Genomic DNA, 14,630 nt, shown 5'->3' with positions numbered 1-14,630 from the left:
TTACACGTGAGCAATTGGTTACGCGTTATCCGCTTAATTAAGGGGCCTGTACCTTTGCCTTCGATATGATTACCGTCATAAGAAAATATATAAATTATAATTGCTCGCATACGCACGGCCAATAATTGCGTGGGTTACGACGATGTCGGCAGACGGTTGTTGGGAGTCGGGAATAATAGAGAAATAGCGAGAAAAGTACTTACGTGCCGAAGATTAGACTTGGAGGGGGTTGAGTTCTTTCGCTCGGCCACTCCTGCCCCGCGCGATAGAATATGACTTTTTGACTGGCTTTAATAACCCAGCAGCAATTACAGAAACAATTATGCACGGTCTTAAAAGCGGGTCGTTTTTGCCGGGCATTATCTGTCAGAAACGCGCCGTCTGTAGCGAGCGTTACGGCGCGCACGGTCGACGATCGTTATGATCGGAATCGGATTTTCCCGATCGCGTGTTCGAACGCGAACGCATCACGGTGGCAAAAAATGCTCGATCGTAAGATTAAATCTTGACATAGCTCGCTCTCGCGATAGTACTGTTACATTGTCGAGGAGTTACCGATGTACCTCTCTCCGTTCACGTCAAGCGTTTCATCCGACGTTCTACAGCGAGATATGCGCCTATTTCGCGTACACGATTCTGCGGGGTCAACGGCATAGATACCAAGGCGATTTTTCTGTCTCGCGTGTTCTCCGCGTCAAGTTTGCCAGCAACAAGATCGTCCGGCGTAATTTTGTCCGATCCGTCTCGCGGACTTCTGATTGACGCCCGATTTCGCGTTTTGCTTCAGACCGAGACTCGGACGGCTATAACGTCTTCACCATCGACCCGATCACCGGCATGATTAGGACCAAGGCCGTGCTCGATCACGAAGAGCGTAACGTGTACCGGGTGTCCGTAAAGGCGACCGACGCAGGGCATCCGTCGCGACACAGCATTCGCGCACTGCGAGTCGAAGTCCTGGCACTCGCGGATAACCGGCCGACCTTCACCAGCAGCAGTCTTACCTTTAACGTGAGTACCATTGACCTCACCACCCGGTAGGATTCATTTACTCACCGATCCGTTTCCCGCTTTGCTGGACTATCAGTCTACAGTCTTCTCCTCCCCGTCATCCTTGCAATTATTCATTGGAACGTTAATGATCGCGCTAACAATGATTTAATAATCAAATTAATTTATATATTATTAATATATATATGTACAGGGTGAATATCTCGGCTGTTATTGGTGATAGAAAAAAATGTGTCAGACCAAACTTGCATGGTTTCGACGGACACATAATTTGTTCTAAATAGTTTTTTATTAGGTGGACGCGTAGAGGTCATATGAAGGTTAATTTCGTTTTTTTAAATGGTAGGATATGTTTTTTTACGTACCATCTAGTAGAGGGTTTGAAGATGCGCACATTGATCTACGGGTCAAAATCATTCAAGGTCACTGAAGGCCAACTGCAAGGGAAAATAATTTACTTTATATTGCCTAGAGTTCTCTGCTATTGAAAATACCGTAAATTCAGAAATGAAAAAGTTCTCGAGTTTAAAATTGTTTTCTTCTCAGAGGAGTTCTGAGTTGATAATATCATTATATTTTATATTGCCTAGAGTTCTCTGCTATTGAAAATACCGTAAACTCAGAAATGAAAAAGTTCTAGCATTTAGAAACTTTAGCTTTCAATGACCTTGAATGATTTTGATCCGTAGATCAATATGCGCATCTTCAAACGCTCTACTAAATGGTACGTAAAAAAACGAAGTTGACCTTTATATGACCTCTACGCGTCCACCTAATAAAAAACTATTTAGAACAAATTATGTGTCCCTCGAAATCATGCAAGTTTGGTCTGACGCATTTTTTTCTATCACCAATAACAGCCGAGATATTCAGGTGGCCTGTTTTAGGTGCCTCACCCTGTATAAGCATTATCTTTGCATGTAAATAATTATCATATTTTAATTATGAAATTACGAAGTAAAATCCCAGTTTTTAAATACATTAGTTATAAGAAAACAGATATTTTTATATTATACAAGAAATAGTTAAAAAATCAGCTGTCTTGTTAAATAATATATCTTTAACGCGTTTAGGTGCGCGAGGATGCAAGTATCGGACACGCGGTAGGATCAGTATCAGGGGCGGGTCCTGCAGGTCGCGTGGCCTTCACCTTAGACTCCCTGACGCCACTCAGTGAATTTCCAGCTTTCGACGTCGATCGTAGTTCAGGCCAATTGGTGGTCGCTCATACCCTCGATCGCGAGAACGTGAGCGAGTACCACCTGGAGATCCGTGCGCTGGACACGACCTCGATCGGGAATCCGCAGAGCATTGCAGTCTCCGTCAAGATCGTTATTGAGGACGCTAACGATAATCCACCGAGGTGGCCGCAGGATCCGATAACTGTTCGCGTGTCCGAAAAGGCAGCAATCGGTTCAAGCATCTACAATCTCACGGCCAGTGACCTGGACAGCGGCATGAACGGCGAACTTAGATACGGTCTCGTGGCCGAATTTCCGTCAAAAGGTTGCTTCGCCGTGGACTCCCTGACGGGCTCTTTGACACTGGCCAAGCAGCTGGACAGGGAGGAGAGGGCAGAGTACACTCTGGTTCTTAAAGCGTCGGACCGAGCACCGTCGGGGGAACAATTAGCCTCCACGGTCACCGCAAGGATCATCGTCCTCGATCAGAATGACAACGATCCCGTCTTCGTCGCGCCAGAGTCCACCAAGATAGCAGTCGCGTCTAATCTACTACCTGGTAAGTATCTTATTTCGTGAGTTGAGTGCATTGCAGTCGCATGCATGACAGAAAAGTTATTCACGGTCGTTGTGTCTCCAACATTATCAGGTGCCAGCTTGGTAAGAGTCGTCGCCGTGGACAAGGACTCGGGCGACAACGGCCGGGTGTCCTACGTGATAACTTCGGGCAACGAAGAGGCATGCTTCACCGTGGGCTACGAATCGGGCATCGTGAGCCTCGCCAAGCCCATCGCCAAGCCCACGGATCTCGAGATCACGGCCAACGATCATGGATCGCCGCCGCGTAAGGCTATGCTGAAGCTAAGCTTGATGCCGGTGACGGCGCAGGACAGCGGACCCCCTCGGCTACTATTGCCCAATCCCGTCGCCAGTATTTCTGAGGATCTCCACGTTGGGGCACCCGTGCTGAACGTCGCCGGACCAGCGGTTGCCGATCAAGGTAAGAGAAAAGACCTTTTTTATCGTGCAATCACACGTATCGACAGTTTCATGTCTGAATGCGAGATTTGCAAGTCCTTGCCAAGTTACTCGGTCATGGCCACGATTGAATATATAAAGTTACCGTCGATTTAACGACGTCCGCACGATCGGGCCGGATCAAGCTCGCTGTCCGATTTACGGGCTCGGACGAAGCGACGTGCACGCGTGTTCGCGGCGTACAATGCCGCGCGCAGCAAAGCGAGCAACGCGCCCGAAAACTTATCGATCCCCGGACGTAACGAGGACGCGCGGGAGGACCAAGAACGGAGGTCCCTTTTAGGCGCTACGGACGCGTCCTCATTGTGTTTCGGTGGTGCGCACATAAAGTCGCCGGACGGTGTAGAAGGATGCTGCCAATTTAGCGGCGTGTAGAGCGCGCGCGGCTGAAATTACAATCTGCTATCTCTCGTTCTTCTCCGGGCGTCTCGCTTCGTCCTGGCAACTGCGATCTCATCCTTCTCCCTTGCACTCGGTGTCTACGGCGTAGATAGTGCCGCGTCCGAGATGCCGCCCTACACACGCCTATACACACCACGCGCAGGCTGTTGCGCGCGCGCGAGGCCGGACATAATCGCGGCTACGCTCCGCCGCGGCTAATAGGAAAGCCCTGCTACGAAAATACCTCGAATAATTGCCTTGAATCCGGCCGGTACCGAGCATTATAGTAAATTCAGCGAAATGACTCGCGCGGCTCGGGCTCCCTCGGGGTCGTCGCCGACGCGTTCCACCCGTGTAAAGGGCCCTGGCGCGCGAATACCCCGCTGCGGCGAACCCCGTTCGTCTCCCTACTTTGCGCGCGCGCGCGCGTGCGTTCTCGCCCGCCTTAAAAAGCGAGTCGAGGTCTCGGCCGACCGAGAAAATTCCGACATTTGCCCGTGCCACGGAATACCGAACGTCCTCGGTTCCTCCTTCGTCGGAAAACGCGATAACGAGCTTTCGAGCCGGCTCGTTCGCGTTATTTACGGCAAAAGCCGCGTCATCTTCCGCAGGAGGACGCGCGAGCGAATGCGAGGCTCCTCGCGAAGCCGCTAATTATCGTCGCGGGAGTTTCGCGAGTGGCCGGACGAGCCCACGGAATACATTAGCAATCCCGTGAGGTGGAGTGCAGCAACGATTAGGGAAACGAGTCGACGTGTCTCCCTCGTCGAACACGGAGACGGGCCGATAAACATCGCGAGTCGTGCGGCTCGAAAGTCGCTCGTTCCGGAAATACCGATCCGACATGATCACGCTCCGCGCACTCGTATACCGCAACACCTGATGAGATTTTTTCAGCGGTCGGGGAGATCGGTAAAATGAGCGAGGAGTCAATTAGGCCGTGCGAGCGTTCGATAAACGAAGTTCCACACGATTCTCAAGTACCCTAACACGCGCATCTTTGCGCTCACGTACGACGGTCGTACTCACTTCGCGTACGTACTTCGCGCATCGTCCCTTTGCGTTAGATTCGCGCGACGAACGTATTTTACACGAGAACGATCTGGTCTAGCTAGGTCCGAGTTCGATGCACGGTTAAAACACGCGTGGAGGAGCCGCGAGGTTCCGCAGAGGCGGCAAACTCCTCGGCGAACCGCCGACAACGCGGTGCATTTGTGGCTTCGAGCTTATCTGTCACAACGCTCGCGTACCGAACGAGCGCATTAGCGCGGATGCGCCAAAGGATGCCTAACGTATCCCTCGGGATACGAGCCGCTCTCGGTAGCGCATAGGGGCAGCTTGCGAAAGTGTGGGAGCGGGCGCAGAACGAGGGGGATTAGGGACGACGGGGCGAAACAATGGCCGCGTATATCATCGTGCCACCAGCGTGCCGCGGTACGCATAGGCAAATCGCCGGCTTCCACCAACACCGGCGCCGTCATACACGCCGTGCCGCGTGTGTGCGTGCGTGATGTCGCGGTTCCGGTTACCCGCCAGGGACACGACGAGGGTAGTCTCGGACGTGCGCACTCTTGTACGCTAAACCGGCGCGCCGCTTTGTTCCAAGTCTGCTAAAAATCCGACGAGCATGGGCTAAGCGCTGGAATTCGAGAATCGAGTGCATTAAAGTCCGCCGCGGCTCGAACCGGAAAAGCGTTGCATCGCGAAGTCGTCTTCGATCGCGGTACCGCGGAGGAGACGACGGTTTCCTTTTCCCCTTTCCAGGAAACGGATACTAAATCTCTTGTTACTTGACGCGTAGGTAACGTCACCTTCAGCATCCCGAATGACGCAGCCTCGAACAAATTCGCCATCGCGCCCAATGGTCTAGTCACCCTTCGGGGCCCCCTGGATCGCGAGAAGGTCGGACGTTACTCCGTTTCCATCCTGGCGAGGTCCAGCAAGCTGCTCGACATCACCACTCTGGAAGTGATCGTGTTGGACGAGAACGACAACAGCCCGGAATTTCGGCCGGGTTCCTGCTACACCCTCGCTGTGCCGGAGAATCAGGAAACCTCGGTGATCCACACCGTGGCCGCGACCGATCTTGACGAGGGGAAGAACGGCGAGATCCTCTACAGCATCGCAGGTAAGTCACTCCGCCCGAGTTCATCCAGCGTGAAGAATCGCACAAGTATAATAGAATGTGCGCTCGACTCTCGTTCTTTGCACTTTTGTTTCCAGCTGGCAACATCGGTTCCAAGTTCACGCTGGATTCGGCCGCCGGGGTGCTGTCGATGTCAAATCTTGATCGCGAAACCGTACCCAAGTACGTCCTGACGATCTCCGCCAAAGACAAGGGAAAACCGAGCCGGGAAGCGCGCTGCAACCTCACCGTGGTCGTCCTCGACATGAACGACAACGCGCCGACCTTCGTGAAGAATCAGTACACGGATACCGAGTCTCGCAGTGGTTTTCAGTACGGACCATCGGGCAATCCGGTGTATTACTTTTCCCCCATATACATGACGACCATCTCAGAGGACGTCGCGCCGGACTCGAGCGTGATGTCCGTGAAGGCGACCGATCCGGACCAAGGTGTAAACGGGAAGATCACATACGCCATCGCCGGGGAGACAAGCTGGCTCTTTAGGGTCGACAACCTGACCGGCGTCGTTACCACCGCCGGGTGAGTGCACGTTCCGTCGTTCGCCTTTTTACGTACGCCTGACTTCTCCTCTTTCTTTTACCTCCGCCTTCTGTCACTCTCTTGGCCGTTTCCTTCTCTTCTGAGCTCTTCTGTTTCCTCTCCCTCTCTCAACCGAGTTTCAGTCGCTCTTCGTTTCTCCCGTCTTTCCTCCCTCTTCCCTTCTGGCACCGCATGCGAGTCTCGCTGATCTCAACTGCCAACCGACTAATTTGATCCTGGCGTTAATTACCGCGACCTTCATTGCACATTCGATTAGGATCATCCAGGGAGAGATCACGACTGTAGTATAACGTCGTAAAGCGGAAGGCAGAGACGCACGTGCACACGAGGGAGAGCATCGAGTGGCGTATCGCGAGAAAAGATCAACGCTTAGGGACGTTGCGGGAGGAAGGAGTAGCGCGGAATGGTCTAGGAACGTCGTAAAATTATAAAGTCAGTCGATGCGCTTCACGAGCGATGCACTATGGCCGATTAAACGATTCCGTATGCATAAGCTGTCGGCACAACCCGAGATACCCTTCCTTCCTTTTTCTCTGTCTCTCTCGTTTCTTCGTCCTCTCGGTCCTTCCCTGACGTTCCACTCATCCTCCTCGGCCTGTAGGCGCGTGTATGTGTGCGTCTCTTATGATTACGCGCGCAATAAACCGATATCTCGGGACGTCGTTAAGGCGAAGACTTTCCGTGGCTTCCGTCCATCCCTCCAAACGGCAAGCCCGTGGTTCGTTAATTAATGGACGATTTCGCTACGGGCTGCCGCGAACCTTGATCCTGACGAAACGCACGTCGGCGATCGTTAACTGCCCGATACAGTCTTCGACGGCGAAGGGAAACCTCGAATCTAATTGCGCGATCGAATTGCGGAATCGCGCACAGTATCGAGCCCTTATAAAACTTTACCTTTTATGGGTGTACACGGCAGCGATAGTTCTACGGCGGCGATTAGACGTCACCTCCGCGTAGCATCGCGGCCGATCGCGTTTCCCGCTTCAAACCGTTCTCGCGGCCGACAGAGCGATTTGGATAAATCACTTCCACGTCGGGAATATGTAATTTGCCCGTCGCATTATCCCAACGGGGTCGCCGTAAACTCGCATGACCGGCACGCCCAACATCCGTCTCGGTGACTCACGAATCGCGCTTTAATCCTACGCCGCAATTAGTCGCCGCTGCCAATCTCGGTTTACGGTTCCGGTATGATCCCGCTCGGTTCTTGCCGTCTCCCTTTCCGCCTTTTGTCACCCCCGTCCCCGTCTATCGGTCGCTGCATCCTGTTGCGGTGTGCGAGGGCTGCTAAATCGTGGAGCAGCGAGGACCGCTCGACGTTACGGGGTGTCAGTAGTCATGAGGAGGAGCGCAGGGGCGCGTACTTTAGCGCCGCGACAGCCGTGTGTCATTTCGGCGGGACACCATGTGGCATTTCAATGCGTTATTTCAGCCGGCAAAATGCCTGATATGCAAAACCAGATCTCGTTCGGGCTCCTCTCTCCAGACCCATCCTTTCCTCTTTCCTCTCTTCACCCCTCCCGTCGTGAGTCCGTACGTTTCTTCTCATTTCCTCCGCTCTTTCGTGCGCCTCCTGTGTTTGGTATCCTCTTCCTTCGATCGCGAACCCTTTCGGCTTTCGTGTCGCCTCGCTGTTGCTCTTGCTTCGACAATCCTGGTTACCTTTGGAAGCCGACCGCGCTCCGCGGCGTCCCGACAACGGTAAGGTGTACAAGACATTTTCCTTCCTCGCTTGAAGATCATCCGGTAGATGCAGCACCGGGTCAAACAAGGACCAGTTCAGTTCGTTAGAACGTTATCTCTTGAGAAATAGCGCAAATCGAGATTGATGCCAAGGAAACCGAGAAGATACCGGGGATGATGCGTGCTAGTGAATCTCGATGATTTTTTGTAGAGATAATTGGGTCTTTATTAGCTGGAAAATCAGTTTCTTTTAATGCGACGCTCTTAAACTTTTCACGATAAAAATGTAGATCCATATGCGTTTTACTTATTTCTTGGATGACTGACAGCATAAAATTAAAATTTAATTTCTTGCACAAACTACTTCGGAGTGAGACGCGTTCTCTTTGCGACACGAACTATTCTTCTGTTGAAACGCGGTAGAGAACTGCACAATCTAAGCTGCAATTGGCAGTGTGGAATATCCGAGTTAGCTTCGCGCAATCGTAAATAAGCGTATCGAACTCGTGCACTACCAGCGGCCGATCATTATCCCACGCTTATTAAGAGTTATTGCGAAGATTATGCTGTCTAAGGCATCGCTGGGAACTTCTCTTGCTCTCGATCTTTGTGTAACTTTATAGTAACGTTGTTCGAAGATACGGTTTTATATCTAAATTCAAAATATCCTTTAAAGCAGCGCCTAAAACCAATATTAGAATTACCTCGGATTAATTATTAACTTTCCAAGTAATTAATTGAAAGACTAACATAATTATTTTATTCTTTTATTTTTTAATGACTTGCTAAATCACAAATATATAGTTTTGTGTCCAAAGTAACGATGATAGTAAAATATGATGATATAAAACGCAACATAAAAGTTTTCCTTGTACTTTTGTTCAATTTATTCATTCTCTCCATTAATCTCAATATTCCATAATTAATCTCTGTTTCTTTCTACTCGATGCAGTTCACTGGATCGCGAACGCCAAAGCAGCTACTCCTTCCACGTAGTCGCCACGGACAGTGGCAAATACGACGCCAAGAGCACTTCGATACCCGTCGAGATCAACATCAGCGACGTGAACGATAATGCACCGGTTTTCGAGGAGTATCCCTTTCGGGCTCGCGTATCCACCGGCATACAACCGGGTCAAAATATCCTCCGAGTGTCGGCCAACGACGCCGACGAAGATGCCAATGGCGAGATCGTGTACTCGTTCCTGCACGAGCAGGAGAAACCAAAGTTTCGAATCCACCCTAAGACCGGCGTGGTTACGGCAAGTCTATCGCTGTCGCAGGACAACGGCAGAATCTACCACCTCAAGGTGTTGGCCAGGGACAAGGGAAACCCGCCGAAGCACGCCCAGGGGTTGATCGAGCTCCAGGTTGGCGATCTCGTGGACCTAACGCCCGCCCTGAAGTTCCAGAACGACACGTACAACGTCGTCGTCCAGGAAAACTCAGCGAGTGGCACGGAGATCATCCAAATCATCGCAGTGCGTACTGATGGCAGGAGACAACACGTCTCGTACTCGATCGCGTCGGGCAACGACTTTGACACCTTCGCGATCGACGAAGGTACCGGTCTGCTGCGCGTCAACGATCCTACCAAGCTGGACGCGGAACTCTGGAACGATCTAACGGTGAAGCCCTGTGAGGAACTGCCGGACGACGCGGAACGCACCAACACGTGGGGCAGGTCTCTCGAAGGCCAGCAGCCGGAGGAACCCAGAGAAAGTTCGAGGCACATTCTGCACGTAATGGCAAGAACGGTCGGACCGGATATCCTGGAGGCGCACGTCAAAGTGATCGTCAGGGTATCCGATGTCAACGATAACCCGCCGATCTTCACGCAAACGCAATACTCGGCCACTGTTCTCGAGGGCAACGTCAAAGGAGATTTCGTCGTAAAAGTAAGACTTTAAAGTTTTGGAAAACCATTCCTCTTACGTCTCGTGTAAGAGACTAACTTGCAGTAGGCAATCTTTTCGGGAAATAAGCCATCTGAATTACTTCAAATTTAATATCGCAACATTATCATTATCAGCCTAATATGCAATAAAAGCAATGGTGCATGATTTTTGTTGGTACTTTATTTGCATTTCTGTTGATTCTTTATGATGCATTTTTATAAAGTGAAAAGAGGATTTAAAGAAAACACAGTACACAATCAAATAGTTCAAATATGGCAATTGACGTATATTTATTTATTTTCGATTTTACGTTGATAATGTCGGGATATAAAAATATATATATTAATAATGTCAGGATATATGTAAAAAGTTAGTCTACAGAATGTGTAGCCATTCACACAACTCTATATTGTCAAAATTTGCTTGTAGCTTTCAGCTAGCGATGCTGATCAGGGAGTAAACAGCAAGATCTTATATCATATTGTGGACGGCAATCCAGATAACGCCTTCACCATAAGCCCACCGTACAGCGGGGTTGTACGGACCAACATAGTTCTAGATCGTGAAATACGTGAAAAATATCGGCTGACCATCATCGCGACCGACCAAGGAAATCCTCAATTAACTGGCACGGCTGCACTGAGCGTGCGAGTAATCGATGTTAATGACAATCAGCCCACTTTCCCGGAACACAGTATTATTTCAGTCTCTGAAGGTAAGCCACGAGAGTTACTATTGCATAAAGAGAACCTAAGATTTTTAATATCACTTTTAGATTTTAGGAAAAGATCATTTACAAATATTTAAATAATTCAATTAGCGTTCAAATGATGTAGTGACATCGACTTACCGTGTTTTAATGAACTATCGTGGTTCTGGTACCGCGTTTGTCATCAATTTTCCTGTTAAGTATCTGATTTTTGCACTTCTCGAATTGCGGCACCATTTCCTCGAGACTTTTATCGCCGTCTACGATCATAACCGGCGCCGGTAGAGAAAATAAAGTCTGCCTACACAGCCACTCTTCATGAATCTCGTGTATCTGTCTCAGATACTCCAACGATACGGCCTCTTCTTCCTTGCGCGCACGCAATTGCATTCTCTGATATACCACCTCAGGTGATGTCCTTAGATATACTAAACTCGCGAATAAAACATTTTATGCAAAGGAAGCTTGGTAGAAAAATAATTCCATAGCTAACAAATGTACGTACCTATCAAGTCGATTTTTATCTTGGTGCTTTCCATGCACCAATCGTGCCATTGTTCCAAGATCGTTGCCTCTACATCCTTTATCATATTTGTACGCTTCATATTCTCCAAGAAGCATCGTGAGCTGAATATGGATCGTTCCATAACTTTGTACGGCGATGGTGTGCTCATAGTATGCAACTGTAATCTACTTAATTGAGCGTACGATTGGAACATGAAACCATAATGTACTGAATCCTTGTAGAACAGATCCTAAAAGCGTTACAGATATTATTTTTCTAGATTTTTTGGATTCTTTTGAATGACTTAATTGTCCATTAGTAAAGAATTAGTAAAGAAATCATTAAAAAGAAAAAGTAAAAGTATGAGGTTGAATGACGAAAATAATGATTATATATAAGTACAGTACGATGAAAGACCTACCAATAAATTCACGCCAGCTATGTTTTGCCACAGCTCCACTGGCTCTTGCAAAATCGTAGCATTGTTAAAGTTTTGGAAATGATTCAAGAATGTCGTTTTACCACTTCCAATATTTCCCTCTATGCAAATTGTGAATGGAGCTTTGTAGAGCTTTTGTGGAGAAGCCATTTTCTCGAGCAGTGTACTGCAACTTCTTCCTGAAACAATGAAGCAATTGTTCACGAGTTAATTTAATTAATTACACAGGCCAACTCATTCCAGTTTTACATTGTCTAACACAACATGAAAATTGAAAGCCACGCTAGTCTTCCAAAAATCACCAACCTATTAAACAATCCCACTGTCTCCACGTAACAAATCAATTGTCACGTAATAATCATCATCATATTCAATACTCAACACGAGGTACAAAGGTATGCTTGATTATCGTAAATACAACAGTACCTATGGCAATTATCTTGAGGATGAACGAGCTCGTTTTACCTCCTTTTATCGATTTATGTATGCAGCAAGGTGCTAGTGATTCCCTAAAGTTATCTGCGAAGCACGATTAGGTCTCTTCTTACGTCTTATGTTATCCTCTTCACGTAACACCACAGAAACGCGCGTCGTAACTGTAAAGATACAACGACGGTAATGTTCTGCGAGGCAGAACTGGCATGCTGCACGAGTGTGTTTCCCGCCCAAAGCAGAGACCGCCATATTCCACGCACGAGGCGCCGGAAAACCTGTTCTCCATCTTTGGCAACGCGATCGGATGTGCGCTTGCGTAGCAACGTACTCGCGGGAAAATTAAAAGACCCTTATAAAACCGTTACAACAGTTCTTGAATATAAAACGCAACAAGCGTGTCAATAATCGCAATTAATCGTTACAATCGATCGGATTCCTGCTTTTTAGAAAATAATAAACATATGACAGATGACTAATAATTTTATTGCTGTTATATTACTTTTTATTACGCAATATTTTTATTTGGCAAATATTAGAGGAAAGTCCCCGATTATGAGATACCATATCTATTTTGCCGAATGTAAGGAAATCTATAGGCAGAATTTAAAAATGTAATACGTTATCTTGAAGAGAATTTAATAAGCTTTAGGTTGGTGAAATGAAAATCTAATTTAAATATTATTTTTTCTGAAAATTAAAAAAATTTGAAAAAAGAGCTTTACGCAGGATCGCGAAAGTGTGCTCTTAATATAAGATACCTCGAGAAATCGGTGTTAAAAGTGCAAAATACATCAGTATTGCAAGTAAAAAACTTTATTAGATAGTTTTATAAAAATACTGCTGCCACAGCCTTCGCCAAATCTTCACGATTCCACTGTCGACGCTTCCTCGTATCTCTAACCTCCATAGTCAGATTCTATAAAAATTAAATACACAAAAATTCGTAATATAAATTCGTATTAACTTTTCTTTAACCTTAAGTAGTATTTTCTTTCTTTTTTTACACTACATAATCTTCATATTCGAGCAATAATTCTCTCATATTAAGAGTATCCTGAATATCTCATTATACGAGCCACACGTCTAGGAGTTCCGCGATCATGAAATCTAACCTCTACAATTAAGCAATTCAACAAATTGCGTATTTTCCTGTTACTACGATTCTACTCTATCATTGCATACTGAATCTATTGCCAACCATTTCTTTATTATATAATAAACAAGGTTTAAAGACTTACCTCAAGTTCCTTTGACATGTTCACAATTTCACAAACCTTTTCTCGCAAAAGCTAAACGCAATAACGAACAATGAAGTTTTCACTAAATACATTTTACACGAAGAGTAATAAGTTCATGGTGGAATTAACAGATGGTGCTCACTAGTTTAGCAGAAACCCCATTATCTCATATTAGGAGCATATCTCATAATTGGGGATTCTCCTCTATACATATTTAATATAAATGCATTAAATTTTTCACGATTATTGCACTACCGAAAAATTACAATATCAAATTATTTTCGTATTATCAAATAATCGTTTAAATCCTGTTCTGGTCTATTGCCATGTTGCATAAGAATAGCTAGTAGCTAAAATATTTGATATTAATGGTAATATTAAGTATCAAATAGTATCTGAACATTCAAGATCCTCCGCTCCAGCGAAAGCAATAGAAAATAGTGCGACAATCGCAAACTATTCCCATTTTACAGTAACGTAATTTGCTGATGCGTACAGAAGATGCGTCGTTCAGCTCTATCTGCGATCAAAGCCAGCCACATTGTACTGCAATATGAAATGGCCAGGGACTTGTTAGGGCTCTTGGTGTCGACGACAGTAGCATTGCAGTATCTATGATAACCCTGCTGGCAATACCAGTTCAGGTTTCAGCCGCGACGACGATAGCTCGAGTTTCATTCTGGTCGTTGGTTCGCGAACGTTTACCTCCGTGCTATCCCCCTCGAAATTCAACGGGTTTTATGATGAGTTCATTCCTCTCAAGGTCATCTACGTCTGATGAGAGGAAGATATCTCTTAATCGAGTAAAGCTAGAGCAAGACTCGAGTCAAGGCTCATTTTATAGATCTCTCGACGAGATTCAGAAAAAAAGAATTCTGGGTGCATCTTGCTCTCATCAGTCCTGCGTCTATTTATTTGATCGAATCTGAAATTTTCTGCATTTAAAATCAGATTTAAATATGAATATAATGACTTTTTGATATTAGGAAAAAATAATATAAATAAAAAGAATATCTTAGAACGGATAGAGCGGTGGCGCGAGGAGAGGATTCGATAAAAAGCACACGTAAGCGAGAAAAGGCAGAGGTTGAAGGACCCGACTGCGCTGAGAGGGCGGGAACACATTCTACTGCCCAAGTATAAAGTTAAGTGGCAAAGGATTTATGCCGGCATTAAAGTCCAACTGTTCGGAACAATCTGCATAACTTATATAGGCGAGGCTGCTGAGGCGCGCGTTCGGTGGCTCGGCTCCTCTTTCTCTCTTTCTCTCTCTTTTCCTCTTGCTCTCGTGGGTCCTGGTGTACGGCTCCTCTTCCTCCGTCCTTTCTCGCCACCATATTGTTCCCCATTGACAGATACGATTCAATGGAACGGCACGGGACCGAGGTGGCCGCGAGTTTGACGCACAAGCGCCAACCTC

General features: G+C 47.1%; 2 protein-coding genes across 7 annotated transcripts in view; one reads left to right on the top strand and one right to left on the bottom strand.

Moving 5' to 3' along the window:
- The window catches only part of LOC105281383 (protein dachsous), a 64,370-nt gene that overhangs the window by 34,140 nt on the left and 15,600 nt on the right, over positions 1 to 14,630 (top strand). The window contains exons 7-13 of the mRNA XM_011342588.3: positions 788 to 1,011; positions 2,085 to 2,751; positions 2,842 to 3,192; positions 5,413 to 5,739; positions 5,835 to 6,279; positions 8,939 to 9,884; positions 10,314 to 10,599. Coding sequence (XP_011340890.1) covers positions 788 to 1,011; positions 2,085 to 2,751; positions 2,842 to 3,192; positions 5,413 to 5,739; positions 5,835 to 6,279; positions 8,939 to 9,884; positions 10,314 to 10,599 — 3,246 coding nt within the window. The remainder of the gene's footprint in view (positions 1 to 787; positions 1,012 to 2,084; positions 2,752 to 2,841; positions 3,193 to 5,412; positions 5,740 to 5,834; positions 6,280 to 8,938; positions 9,885 to 10,313; positions 10,600 to 14,630) is intronic.
- LOC105281382 (deoxynucleoside kinase) lies at positions 10,463 to 12,267 on the bottom strand. Of its 6 annotated transcripts, none has more exons than XM_011342587.3 (5): positions 11,964 to 12,267; positions 11,520 to 11,716; positions 11,099 to 11,348; positions 10,735 to 11,021; positions 10,463 to 10,593 (listed from the first exon to the last, which is right to left on the bottom strand). In XM_011342587.3, exons 2-4 carry the CDS (start codon positions 11,685 to 11,687, stop codon positions 10,741 to 10,743), a joined length of 699 nt encoding a protein of 232 aa, XP_011340889.1. In that variant the 5' UTR covers positions 11,688 to 11,716; positions 11,964 to 12,267; the 3' UTR covers positions 10,463 to 10,593; positions 10,735 to 10,740. The 6 variants fall into 6 exon arrangements, with proteins under 6 accessions (XP_011340889.1, XP_011340888.1, XP_011340886.1 ...); XM_011342586.3 differs by having other exon boundaries at positions 10,509 to 10,616; XM_011342584.3 differs by lacking the exon at positions 10,463 to 10,593 and adding an exon at positions 10,613 to 10,634 and having other exon boundaries at positions 11,520 to 11,712.

Source organism: Ooceraea biroi, chromosome 3, assembly GCF_003672135.1.
Source record: "Ooceraea biroi isolate clonal line C1 chromosome 3, Obir_v5.4, whole genome shotgun sequence".
Lineage (NCBI taxonomy): Eukaryota > Metazoa > Arthropoda > Insecta > Hymenoptera > Formicidae > Ooceraea > Ooceraea biroi.
The sequence above is the reverse complement of the archived record's forward strand: the minus strand, read 5'-3'. Positions and strand labels throughout refer to the sequence as shown.

Excerpts from the sequence above, each read along its gene's own strand:
- LOC105281382 (XM_011342587.3), bottom strand. The coding sequence starts at position 11,687 with ATGGCTTCTCCACAAAAGCTCTACAAAGCTCCATTCACAATTTGCATA. Across the intron at positions 11,349-11,519 it reads TAGCTGGCGTGAATTTATTG|GATCTGTTCTACAAGGATTC; the intron begins GTAGGTCTTTCA and ends TAACGCTTTTAG. Across the intron at positions 11,022-11,098 it reads GATAAAAATCGACTTGATAG|TATATCTAAGGACATCACCT; the intron begins GTACGTACATTT and ends TCGCGAGTTTAG.